This window comes from Drosophila subpulchrella, unplaced genomic scaffold (genome assembly GCF_014743375.2).
Source record: "Drosophila subpulchrella strain 33 F10 #4 breed RU33 unplaced genomic scaffold, RU_Dsub_v1.1 Primary Assembly Seq354, whole genome shotgun sequence".
Classification (NCBI taxonomy): Eukaryota; Metazoa; Arthropoda; class Insecta; order Diptera; family Drosophilidae; genus Drosophila; species Drosophila subpulchrella.
Window position 1 is genome coordinate 7,381,115 of NW_023665577.1, and position 13,344 is coordinate 7,394,458.

The 13,344-nt window shown below is 46.5% G+C and overlaps 1 protein-coding gene across 8 annotated transcripts in view; it reads right to left on the minus strand.

Moving 5' to 3' along the window:
- Positions 1–13,344, minus strand: part of LOC119560631 (inositol 1,4,5-trisphosphate receptor) — a 25,318-nt gene continuing 11,974 nt past the window's right edge. For 5 of the 8 annotated variants that reach the window (XM_037874177.1, XM_037874176.1, XM_037874179.1 and 2 more), the window contains 19 exons: positions 12,874–13,207; positions 12,686–12,756; positions 12,509–12,624; positions 11,159–11,951; positions 9,687–10,906; positions 9,175–9,344; positions 8,961–9,116; positions 8,755–8,908; positions 8,553–8,694; positions 8,461–8,487; positions 7,671–8,320; positions 6,399–6,890; positions 2,930–5,695; positions 2,673–2,865; positions 2,478–2,612; positions 2,170–2,342; positions 1,945–2,109; positions 1,459–1,884; positions 1–1,406 (listed from right to left, as the gene is read on the minus strand). In XM_037874177.1, coding sequence (XP_037730105.1) covers positions 840–1,406; positions 1,459–1,884; positions 1,945–2,109; positions 2,170–2,342; positions 2,478–2,612; positions 2,673–2,865; positions 2,930–5,695; positions 6,399–6,890; positions 7,671–8,320; positions 8,461–8,487; positions 8,553–8,694; positions 8,755–8,908; positions 8,961–9,116; positions 9,175–9,344; positions 9,687–10,906; positions 11,159–11,951; positions 12,509–12,624; positions 12,686–12,756; positions 12,874–12,974 — 8,517 coding nt within the window. In that variant the 5' untranslated portion in view covers positions 12,975–13,207 and the 3' untranslated portion in view covers positions 1–839. The remainder of the gene's footprint in view (positions 1,407–1,458; positions 1,885–1,944; positions 2,110–2,169; positions 2,343–2,477; positions 2,613–2,672; positions 2,866–2,929; positions 5,696–6,398; positions 6,891–7,670; positions 8,321–8,460; positions 8,488–8,552; positions 8,695–8,754; positions 8,909–8,960; positions 9,117–9,174; positions 9,345–9,686; positions 10,907–11,158; positions 11,952–12,508; positions 12,625–12,685; positions 12,757–12,873; positions 13,208–13,344) is intronic. The other 3 variants (XM_037874180.1, XM_037874182.1, XM_037874181.1) reach the window with 3 other exon arrangements.

Genomic DNA, 13,344 nt, shown 5'->3' on the forward strand with positions numbered 1-13,344 from the left:
TGAATTTGATAGTATTTATTTAAAAGATATATTTCCTTTTACATGTAAAGATATAAAGTTTCACTTAAACATAGTGTAGTTTCGCTTAGGATGTATAGTCTAACTGTTAGCTTAGAATGAATTTAACCAACACAACTCGTTTCGAGCACTAAGTAAACCATTCAGAATTAAAAACGGAATCAATTTATAAAAAGGATAATCACAATAATAAGTTTTCTTTTTCAAGCAGAGATCTGCTTGCAGTAAAACTTATGAAAATATATTCATACAGTATTAACAATTAAATAATATATTTAAAATGAGACAGCGTAAAACATTTTAGAAAATTATATTGAGGTCGCTCTGCGAACATTTTTAGGTTAACTACATAGGTCTAGACTCTAGCTTCAGGTATTACAAAGTCATCGAGGAGAGGTAGGGTGAAAACTTTTAGGTTGTGAAAAATGCCTAACACGCCCACTAACTAACATGTTAACAGCCCTAAGTTCTCTGAGTGAGTTTACTACTTATTAATTTAATCAATTGGTTAAAATTGTAGAATTTAATCCCGCTGGGTATTATTTGAGCAAATGTGGTATGTGTTGTTTTGGAATTCGAATCTAATACAGAAAGATTTTTGGTATTTACTCGGGATACTCAACCGTTCTTGGAGATTTATGATTTTGTTTACGTACGATCTTGTTCACCCACGCAGTGAATACATTGAGAATGAGTTACGAAAGGGTTTTATGGCTAGTGGTGCCAATACTTAGGGGTTCACATTTATGCTGGTGCACAGGGAATGTTAACCAAAATGAAGTGCCACAACTATTTAGTATTCTATTCTATTCCTAGCAGCCTCACTGGAACGGCAGGAGGCTGTGTGCCGTTGTGTTGAGCAATCCCAACCGCTGCTTCTGTTTCCGCTGCTCTGTCATATGATCCTTAAGTTCGTGTAGTTGGGTGGAGAGGTTCTTTATGAGCAGCTGCGTGTCTAGAAGCTGTGCCTGCATGCTACGCAGCTCAATCTGCTCCCCATCCGCATCCACAGCTGCCAGCGACATGGCGCGCAGGCGGGGGAACCACTCTAGGATGCCGGCCTTCACCATCGCATACACATAGCTTTCGGGGCCAGTGAACTCAGTGGGATCCTTGACTTTCACAAGGACGATGAAGTACAGGTAGTGCCACATGTTGTGCTCACTCTTGATGTGCTCCTCGAAGCTGACCGTCTTGTTGTCGAATGCAGATCGATTGAGTGAGCAGATGAAGCAGGTTGTTTTCAGGATGGCCTCTTTCTGCTGCTTTTCCGATCTCAGATCAGCGAATGTATCGATGATGACACCAAAAATGAGGTTCAAGACAATAATAATGACAATGAAGAAGAAAAGCAGGTCGTAAATTACACGAGCCACGAACAAACCCTCCTGGAAAAATACAAATTAGTGGTGCTGTTTGAGATTGATAGATGGATGGTACCTTGCTTGATGGCGCTCTGAGTATATCGCCAATACCGCCGCCATTTCGCAAGCCCTGGTTAAGCGTGGTTACGATGCACATGACAAGCGAGTCGCAGGACCGCTCCTTCACATCCCCGCCACCACCATTCGGTGGTGCCACATCTTTCGCGGCCGGACAGTTGCCCAGTTCGTCTGGCGCAGCACACGCATCTTTGGATACTGGCACTGATATAGTCAAGGGAACTGCCGGAGGCGACGCATTGTCCTGCTCCTCGAAGTCCACGCTGACCAGAAAGTCATCCTTGAAAAACATGTAGCCAATGATGGAGAACAAGTAGACCAGGATCAGAGCCAGCACAGCGGTCAAGACAATGGAGCGTCCATTGCGTGTCACGGATCGAATAACATTGACCAGCGTCTCCTCACGATAGACCACATCAAAGAGCTGCAAAGCCGTGTATCTTATGAATTTATTCCCTTTAGATGGATTTTGTTTTTAACTTACCAGCAATGAGTAGAAGAAGGGATGGAAGATCAGGCCGCAAAAACAAAATGCTATATAAATGCAGTGATACAGTAACTGAAAGTCAGTTATGATTTTGATAAGTTGCTTCTCCAGGGTGCCCTTGTTGCCCATTATGCTCACTATGTGAACGCTTTTAAGAGTGACCTGTTTGGGTAGAAGTCATTTAAAAGAGATTTGTCTACATATGTTGGCAGTTTTACATACAGTGACTACTCCCAGTAAGCAAAGAGTTGACTCTGGGCCCAGTAAAAATATAAAGCGCAGAATTACGGACCCAATAAAAGTTCTAATCCCAGACTCACGGGGCAGCGTTATCACAATCACAAGTGAAAATATAGTTATAATCCAGAATAGCAAGGAAATATGAGAACTCAGCTCTGAAAATATTCGAAAGTAACGGTTTTTGGGATTTGTTAAATCTATTTGGTATTTCTTGAGTTATAACAATGATAAAAACCAAAAAATTTTATTAATAATCAAGAAGTTTGAAGCCCATTTTAAATCAGCCTTACCTATCGTCTTACCTGGCACAGTATTATCAAAGGGATAGAAGAAGGCTACAATCATATTGATAACAACCACACAATTAAACAGAATATTGCTCCACAGGGACATGTAACTGCTAATCCAAAATAGTAACGGTTGACCTAGGATTTTCAGATAATGTATTAAATTGATATTTTAATTTTAATAAAACAATTTCATACTTCTTAGTTTCTTTTGCCACTTCATCTCGTTGAACATTTCCTCTGCTTTGTCAAAGAAGTCAGCCACTTTGGATCCTTGGTCGTCCCGTTCGGCGGTGTTGAGGATTTTGATTTTGGTGTCTGTGGTCAGGTATTCACAGATCTCGGGGATGGGAAAGACAATTTGCTCCAGAGTTCGATCATTTCGAACAATCTACAAATACATGTTATTTAGGGTTAGTCAAAACAATAGAGGATAATAGCCCGCGGTTTTTCACCTCAATCTGGGCAGTGTGCGTCGCGTAATACATCAAAGCCTGACTTGTTTTGGCGTCAAAGCTGGCGGACTGCGGGTCCTCGGAGGCCTTGAGCAGGCCGGCCAACTCCTTGTTGTGCTGCGCCAGCTGGTGGCATAAGATGTATATGTTGTGGCCCACCTCGCGCGGACTCACGGTGGCGTCATCATCGTCCGACCCGGCGTCCGGCTCATCCCCATCGTCTTGCTCATCGATGAGCTCCTCCTGGTGGTAGGCCTTGCAGGCCACCTCCACCAGTTGCTTTGGATTCATGTTGTACAGAATGCGTTCCGCGTTCTCGCTGTCACCACGGCTTTCCATTATGGCCAGGAGCAGCTTAGAAGCATTGTTCTTCAGCTCCAGCACCAAATCCATGCGGTTCTCGCCCAGCGGGTTGATGTTGTTCAGTATGAGAGCCGTGATGATGTCCAATCCGTTTGACTCGTGGGTGGCTATGCAGTTCTGGTTCTCGTGACACGGTCCTTGGCAGTACTCTGTGAGGGCCTCCAAGGTCTGATTGATCAGGGCCACATTGTGCTCGTTAATGTACAAGCCCAGTAGTCCCAAGCCCCCAGTCGTCGAGCCGCATATGCAGTCCAGAAACATCAGCGTCTCCGAGACCAGGTTGTTGTTCGTCTTGTTGTTCTGGTTTCTCAACAGGTTCTGCATGTCCGGGTTGTGGTTCTCGCAGAGCAGCTGGAGGAAGCGCAGAATGGGTTGCATCACCAGCACCTTGTTGGACAACTGGTTGCGCTGCTCCCGGCTGTCCTTGTGCTTCTCGAGCTTCTCGGCCAATATGTCCTCCAGCGGACTGTTCACACTGATCGCTGAGCTTTCCTCACCGGAGTGGATGTTTCGGGCGTTGCCGTAAGCACGGGCAGTCGCCAGCCCGGCATTGTGCAGTTCCCGCTTTAGTTCTTCTGTGATAACCACTCCGTTGCTCTTAAGGCCATGCTTGCGAGAGATCTTGTCCAGCTCCAGATTGGCGTCCTGTTTGTGCTCGTGCGCCTTGGCCGCGATATCGGTGGTATTCACCGTCACGGTGGACTTGATCTCCTGCTGGGCATCTTTCATCTTCTCGAAGAAGACTTTAAAGAAGGCCTGGTTGAGGTCGTCGCTGAGAAACTTTTGAAACATGCCTTTCTGTATAATGGGGTTACCACCTTCTAGCAGTGCAATCCCCAATTCTACAGCCTCGACGAAAATATTGGGCGAGTGTACGGACTTAATAACCAGTTCGACCACCAGATCGGAGGCTCCCTCTCTGTCCAAGTGGTTCTGCATCTCATGTAGCGTTTTGCCAGCTCTCTGTAGGTACTTAGCCCCTGGTCCATGGGTCACTAGGTGGTGCTGTTTGGAAGTATCTACCAAGGGAGCGGCTAGCAGGGGCATTTCCTCCTCCGGCAACCTAGGCGTACTCTTGCTTTGGAAGTAGCGCAGCAGAAGCGTTTGACGCAGTGCATCGCCCTTCTCGCCGTAGTTCACATCGATGGCCATCATTTCTCGCAGAGTGCGCAGAACCTTGACGCACATGCGCTCCTCCTTCTCCTCCAGCAGCTTCTCGGTGTGCTTGATCAGCTTCCGAATGAAGCCGCCGCTTTCGCAGCGCTTTCTGGCTTCTGTTCCAGCGGGAAATAGCAACTCCGAGCGGTACAGAATATCCACCAGAAGCGAGAGTTCCGCTTCTACCACCGGTTTCAGCTGATCCTCCAAGAGGGACACTATGTCCTGCAGGCCCTCTATGATTGAGCGATCCCAGCGCATCAGACTGGCCGACTGCTGGGCCTCGTACTTCGGCTGCTTGGAAGCCAGCAGCCACTTAGTGGTCTGCCGCGTCAGCATGGCCGTCTTGCTGGACATGGTGGCCACCTGCTGCTCCAGCTCGGGGGGCAATGCGATGCTACGCATCTTGGCAGACTCGGTCAACGTGCGGATGCAGTTCTCAACGTTGAATCGATCCCCTAGCGATAGCCACCGGCACTGAGTGAGCCTATGGGCAGCCTGGAGCAGCTGCACGAAGATCAACTGGCGGGACTGCACGATGGCACTCTGATCTGAGAAAGGACTGGCGAAGAAGCTGCCCAGGAGATTTGTCACTCCATTCAGAACGTAGGCCTGGAGGGTTTTGTTGCTGGCGGCAGCAGGGTTTGTGATGAGCTGGTTGATGTCCACCAAAAAGCTCTTCTCAAACAAGTTCCACATGTGCCCAGAGGCATAGATCTCCTTCATTTCCACCTCAGTATCGATGTAGCAGTGGTTGAGGAAGTCCACATAGGCCTCCTTCACCTCCGGCATGCAGAGCGGGTGGCAGATAATAGTCACTATGTCGTCCAGTGAGAGCAGGTTATTGCACTTGATCTCCGTGTAGACGTTCTTGCCCATGGTGCAGCAGGCGAGGAGCTTCACCAGTTCCACATGGTACTTCAGGGGGCTGTCGTCGCTCAGCTTCTCCATGCGCAGCATCTGCTGCTGCATCATCTGCACGAAGTGGTTGAAGGAGCCCTTGTCGTTGTAGAAGACCAGGACATCCTCGCCGGAGTTTATGAGCTCCTGCATCACCATGTCCTGGCAGCGGCGGATGAACTGGTTCTCCGCCCGCACTATTGTCTGGAGGAACTGCAAGTAGGCCACGTGTCGGCCGTGGATCTCGATGCAATGCACGAAGTGCTGCACGACCTTGTCGGTCACCTCGTTGCACAAGGCCAGGTTGTCCTTGAAGATTGCACACACGGTCTTCGCCTCCAGTATCTGAAAGACCAATAAAGGGTTAATAATTGTATTTAACAAGGAACGTTTATATTAATTCTACAATTCAGCTGGGTCTTAAAAAATGTTTTAATTATTTAGCATAATAAATAGGTATAACACCAGTTACGGAATTGATCATAAGGGACCAATTATATGTTTTGAACAGAACCTAATGACTATCTTGTTTACAATAGACATACATTTAGCGAAAGCGCATATTTCTACTTTAAAATAGAAATTAATATATCTATCAATCGAAATGTTAACCTTTCTCCAATGCACTGCTTTTAATTTTGATGCAGCTCGATTTCCAGTCTGAAGTGAATGTGAGGACTTTTTAGAATTAAGTAAAGGCATCATCGTTTAAAACGTTATTAGGGATAAAATAGAAAGTACGTTTTTCTTCTGAGAACGCGATTTAAATAATAAAATCTCAAAAAATATATATTTAAATATATATACATATATATATATAAATAAATATTTAAATTTTGTTAGATTTTATTTGTAAACAATTTTCAGATCCCGGGTATTTTAAAATATAGTTCAGTTATATGAACAGGTGTAAAATTTTTTAAGGTTTAAGTCACGACCACCAATTTTAAATTTTTAACATGTTATATATATAATGTACATGTACAGTGTAACATTGTACATGTTTGTTTGAGGTGTATAGTTCGATAAAGAGAATTAAATAACTTACTCCCGGATTAAGGAACAGGTCAAGGTGGTTATGCAGCAGGACTTGGTTCTGCTGATTGCCGAGACAGAAGTTCTGCAGGAACTCGTGCGCCAGGCACATTAACTCCTTCATCAACTCGTCGTCCTTCTCGTCGTAGGGATTCTGGAGGAGGTCCAGGACGACGGTGTGAACGCCAACATTGCGGAGCAGGCGTTGTTCGTGCTTTCGAGGCTTTACCACCGAACCCGGACCGGAGGCAGTAACGCAGAACTTGTTCATGCGGATGAGAATCTCCTTGACCTTGCGGTACTCGTTCCGCTGCTCCTGGGACAAGGCGGCGTTGTACTCCAGGTTGACAGCGTCCCCTCCGGCGTCGGTGGCTCCCAGTTCATCCGTGGCCTTGGCCTTGTACACCCACAGCTCCGATTTCTCCACGCTTTGTCGGAGGATGTCCAGATCGGACTTGATCTGCTTATACGACTCCACGTCGCTGTCGGATACCAGAAGTTGCACCTGAAAACGGAGATGGAGTGCAGATCCTGATTAGTCTAGAACTTATGGCTTAGCTTGAGTTTTCAAAATCATGGGTACATACAAAATCAAAAGATCGGTCGGTACGGTATGCGGTGTAAGTCCACTTTGTTAGTTGTGTTTTTTTAAACTAGTTCATGAGTTCATTTGCGTGAATATACGATTATATTAGTATATATGGTATCGGATTAGTAAGGTCGAGTCTCGATTTAGAGAAAGAGATAGAAAGTTAGCGCATGCAAACACAAGAGAGAATATGAGCATTAGATCATTCGGTGAATTATTTGTGAATTATTCTATTTGATATCCACGGCCCGCCGTAGTCTTTATGATGCTTAAAAAATACTTATTTAGAGATATTTCTTTTGAAAATACTAAGAGTTGGTAATAATTACTGAGTTTTACTTCAGTGCTTAAGTAATTAATAAAACAACAATGGGTTTTATCATTCATCTTTTTTTCAAGTAAGCTAGTTTAGAAGTGAGATAATAGTTTTGATGATATTACTTTTAATGACTAAGTCTTAGTGTTAATGCATTAATGAGTTTAGTGTTGTTATTTACAAAATGTTTAATGAATAATAACACGAAATCAAGCAAATTCAAAAATAACTTAAGTTAAAAAGTGTCTTAAAGCTATCTACTTATCTTATAACTATAATAGTATTTTAAATTTATTTAAATCATGGAGTTTTGACCGCAACTACTATAAAGCTGATAAAATGACGTGCTCACGACCCGGTTCACTACCCTCGCCACCTACCTGTCGAAAGGCCTGGAGGACCTCCTGGCGCTGGCTGAAGTGCCGGAAGAGGAGGTGCAGGGCTCCCGACACCAGTGGCGCGTAGTCGTGCATGATCAAGTGGAGCAGGACACGCAGGAAAGTGCGTCCTCCCTGACCATCCAGGTCAAGGTTAGCTGCATCGCTCCGCTCGCAGTCGAAGATGCCCTCCGCCTGCACCCCGATGGACTCCAGATCGATGTTCTTCTGGCGGGCAGCGGTGGCGGCGGCTGCTGCTGCCGCGGCTGCTGCCACGGACTCGGGATTCTCGAGGGGATCGGTCTCATTGGAACTACCAGGCGTCGTCGGCTGCTGCTGCTGGGATTGCTGCTGACCCGCCTCATTACTGGCGGCCGAAGCAGCCACTTCGGACTCGTCAAACTCCCGCTTGAATATGGAGAGCAGGCAACTGATGCGATAGTCTAGGCGTACGTCCAAAATGAACTGGAGTATCTCAATTATCTTCAGCTTGGTGTCCATCACCAGTGGATACTCCTTCATCAACTGGGACACCGACTTTCGCTGCTGCAGGGATATGTTGGGAGCAGCTATGGCCTGACCCACCGATCCCAGGGCCAACGATGTCATCACCGTGTTGATATCGCCGATGGAGCGCAGAACTCCGCCTTCGGCTGAAATTGGAAGTTTTAAATAATTAATAATGGGTGTAAAAATATTATGTTCAGCGAGGTAACTAAATATGTTTTATAAGTAGCAAATAAAATGTGAAAATAGAAAGGGCATTTGAATTGAAGACTTTTAACCGTCTTACCCTCTGTGCTCGTCTCCTCTTTGACAGCTTGTTAAGAGAATAGCTCAAAATGTTACAAAGGTCTAAAAACTTTATATTTCTACATTACTTACAATCAATATCCGTACTGGCAAAGGCTCCTGATGAGGTATCGGATACACAATCTAGGATGGACAGTAGGGTCTTGGTGAGTCTCAAAAGATCACTGAAGCTGTAGAATCCGAAATATATTAAGTCCCTAGCCAGTTTAACAACCTGAAATGGGATTTTACTTATAAATTATCTTTAATACGAAAAGTTTGTCCTAAAAATTACCTCAAAGGTTAGTTTGTTTTGTTCCTGATCTGTGAAGAGCCACACCTTGGTGGCTACATTGCACAGATAGTTCTCCACAAAAGCAATGGTTGTGTTGAACTTGGCACGACAGGCCTGCTTGTTCTGGTCAGGTTGCTGGTTCTTGCCGTCATAGCTGCAAGGGGAGTGGTTGGTACCTCTGATTAAGCATAATATATTATACTTACTCCATTATTGACATTTTAGAGGGTATCTCGCTCCATAGACGCGCATACTTCACGGGAGTTACTGGCTCCTGGGGATCGCGATCCACGTGGAGGTGCAACATGAGCCGACAGAACGAAGCTCGCAGCTCGTAGGGCATCGTTTCATCGGACATGCATCTGCGAAAAAATTAGGTATTAACTGCGAGACTCTTCCTCTATTTTAGAAGGGACTTACTTCAGAATCAAATCAATATCCAGGCGAGGCGAAAGCTCGTTCAGGGCCAAGTACTGTCGGTTGAGGCACATGTTGGAGAACAGATTCAACTGGTGGCGATAGTAGTTCAGTATGGCTGCCTCTAGTTCGCCACCATCGCTGTTGGCCAAATCAGCCATGGACCGGGAAGTCTGCAAGGCAAAAAGGTATACTCATAACAGGAAATCGTGGTATTACTGGTGGTTTGCTGTTTATATTTCTTGACCAACCTTAGAAAATGAAATGTAATTAAAATTATAAATACAATAGCCTTATAAGGATAAAACAAAGAGAATAATATTTAAACTGAATCTTAATTAGCAGTTTTTTTAGATAATTTCATAGTTAATTTAATGATTTTAAACTTTGATTGAATGAAAAATTTAAAGTAGTAGGTAGTTATTGCTTGACGCACACTACCGTTGAGACTCGATAATTTGTTTAAAGAAACATAATGAAAAGAATATAAGAACTTGATAAAGTTTAGTACCCACCGGTTGTCCTGTCCACTTCAGGTGGATCTCGTACTTGTCCACCGTCGACAGGCTGAGATCATCGTCGTTGAAGCTCGCGCTGTCCCAGGTGGTGGTGGTGGACGTGGACTGCACGTCCGAGCGATCCTCATCGTCGCCGGTCACCTCGGCCAGAGTGGCCAGACACACATCCTCGGAGGTGCCCTTGTAGCAGCGCGCTGAGGTGGAGCCGCTGCGCAGAGCCTTCACCTGCGTCTCGATCAGTATGTCCTTGTTCTTGTCGCTCAGCACGCTCTTGCAGATTAGTTCCTGGGTGACGGCGATCGCCTTGCGGTTGGACACGCACAGGTCGGAGAGGTAGTCGAGGAACCGCGAGTCCCAGTTGTGCATGTTCTTCCGAACCAGACCCACGAATGTCTCGATCTCGGCGGCGGTGATGTGCTTCTCCAGCAGCTTGCGGTTGTTGTGCAGCAGAGCCGTAATGGTGTCCTCCGCCAGGATGTCGTACCCAATCTGCTTCTGCATCAGGCCAAAGTGCTTGGCGATGTACTCCTGGTTCTTTCGATAATCCTGTTGCGAGAGCCTCAGGATGCGATAGCACAGCCGGAAGATGTTCTTGTACGGAGCGTTCTTCGGGTCACCGAGCTCGTCCAACCGGAGAAATGGACCGTCGCCGGCCGTGTGCTCCTGAAAAGGACCCTGCAGGATCTTAAACAACTGCTTCAGGATGTACTGCTCGCGGAGCAGTTTCTGCCGATCCCTGATGGGATTCTTTATGGTGAATTCCAGTGCCTTGGTTTTGTTTTGCTCGTTCTCCATTCCGGCTATAAAGTAGACTATGTCCTGCAGCAGCGAGATCAGCGCCCGCCGCTCGTTAATGGAGATGCTGCCGTTGTCCAGCTTGCTGGTCACCGTGGCCAGCACCTTGCACGCATCGTTGGCGAAGTCCAGGTCGCGCACCTCCACCGGCGAGACGGGGATCAGCGCAAAGGCCTCCTTGTCCTCCTTGATGGGCGAGCAGCAGACCATGGACATCACCGGCTTATCGTCGTCCGCATCGATGGGGATCGAGGTGGCGTGGACCCACGTGTTGGAGCAGATGTGCTGCAGGCGCACGTAGCTCGACTGCGGCACCAGGCTGTCCGGCCGAGCCATCGTGGTGGCGTCCAGGACAAACACCGAGGCAATGTCCGCAGAGTACGGAACGGACACGAGGCGGTACTGCTTGCCCTTGGGCTTGTCTGAAAGGTGGGACAAAAAAGTTAAGTCTGTGGTTCTTTACTTTCAAATCTCATATGGTAAAATAAAGGTGAATAAGTAAGTTAAACAAATGTTTCTGACGCTATGCTGTTCTTTTTAATGTATACATTGCGTATACGCAACAACATATTTTAGTTCTTGTATGCGGAAATATTTTCTAAAACGCTATTTAGGTACTCGAAATCTATTCTATCCTTATTCTTAGTGATAAGCTAGCTTTCGATACCACTTACCATTGATGGTGGAGTTCATGGTGGAGCAGCTTAGTCCCGAATCGCCCAAATGAAGCTCGTGTCCGGATGCGGAGGCGGCGGAAATGGCGCCGGTGGACACATCGACTTCCGCCTCGGCTGCCAGGTAGTGGCCCGTGGCCAGGTGCTTGAATCGGTAGAGGGAGTTCCAGTCGCCGGCGCCGCCACGGCAGGAGTCGTGCTGGACCACCTCGATCTCCCAGAGAGCCTTGCTGCTGGTGGCCGCCGTGGCGCTGGTGCGTCCGGTGGTGCGGAGGAAGACATGGTACTGCTTTTTGTACTCGTCCATGGTGAGGAACTTCTCCTGCTCGGCGTGGAACAGGCGCACGACGTCGCCGCCCTTGAGGATGTGCTCCTGGTTCTCCTTGTGCTCCATGAACAGCGAGATCTTCCACGATGTGGACGAGTTGAGGACGTTGACCTCCTTGCAGCCGGGGTTGTCGGGCAGCTCGTAATTGGCCGCGACATGGAGGTTCTGCTGGTCGGCGTTCACCGGACTGAGGATCACCTTGTCGCCCACGACCACGTAGTCTCCGATGGAGCGCAGCTTGTAGAAGGGCTTTATGTAGAACCAGGAGCCCTCATTGCCATTGGCGTCCAAGTAGACCCGCATCGCGTTCTTCTCCAGCAGCGACGGCAGCCGCTTGTTGACCGTCAGATACTTGTTGGACTTCAGATGCAGGAGCTGCACCACAGCCCGTCCATATTGGATTGAGGTCCCCAGCAGTTTTTTGTTCTCCGTCTCATTTTGTTTCTTCTCGATCTCCGCAGCGTGCTGATAACAAATGTAAATAAATTAAGTGTAATTACTAATCAAGAGATACATTACTTGGTTTAAAAACAAGAAATCAATAAATGTGTTTAAGGTAAGAAGCTTATTAAAGCATTGGTCTATGATTTAATAATTATTAAACTAAAAGGGCATTTGAAACTTGAAAAATTATTTAAAAATGAATTTAGCAGTGGTTTAGATAATTATGCAGGCCAGTTCCGAATTCGATTTGCACAAAGGTTTATATTTAGCCAGTTATAAACTAGACATCTTAGTTATTTAATAAATTATCTTATTTCTATAACGGTTCAGATTAGTTAACAATATTAACTAAAAGTTTTCCAAGTTGCATATAAAACATATCCAAACTCAAAGCGAACTTGATAAAGTTTTTCGGAAGTATGAAATCAGGACAAGCCTGATAGACTTGAATTAATTAAAGCAGATGAGCTAGTAAGATACAGACACACATCTTCCTTTAGTTAGATTTATGTTTTATTTAACTCTAGAATATGTCTTGAGTTGTATATTCATGTTCTTATAAATATTCTTTGACTTACGTGCAAACGTTTGAGCAGATTGGGATCGGTATTGGAGCTGGCCGATTGTTTAGCTGCTTTCCAAAATTGCTTCTGAGCGGAATATCGGTTCATGGGACATATTTTGATGAGGCAGTCTAAAGATATATTAGTATCTAGTTAAGTATCTTTTAACTATTAAGGGTTATATTCACTTACCCCTGAACTTTTTGGGCGGGCAGCTCAGGTCCCCGGCCTCGGGACACACCACTGTTCGATCGTCCACCAATCTGGGGAAACAAACCGCATGTTTAGTGGAATATTCAACAACAGGTGGCACCAGGGATCCTCCAGCGCCGGGTGCTGCGCTCGTTAACATCTCGTTCAGCCTGGACAATGGTACTTACCCGAGTGTGCTCAAGAAACCGCAAACGCTGCCCTCCGCATACAGGGACACAATGTCCCCCAAGTGCAGGAAGCTCGCAGAGCCAATTATATTGTCGCCCATGTCCGTAGCCTTCTGTGGGTCGGGGCTCGAGGTGAGGATTGGATCGGGGCAGGGATCGGGGGTGCCGAGTGTGTGGAGTGGCTGCCGCCGGGTGGCGCAACAAAGGGCCTCCGCCCGATGCTCCCCACGTGGCTGCTCCTGTTGCTGTTTCTGTTCCTCAGCTGGGAGCTATTGTTTGGCAGCGCAGTCGGTTACGCGAGTTAATTGCAATGATTTGTCGTCCTCGTTGTGTCCTGCGGGGATTAGCAAGGGGAAGAGCGTGAGTTTGCTTACATCTCGAGGGGCGCATCAAGAATGCTCTTTAGGATGATTCTTAGACTTACAAATATTTTGGGCTCCCATGTTTCAGTTTGAAGCGAACCGAACATTA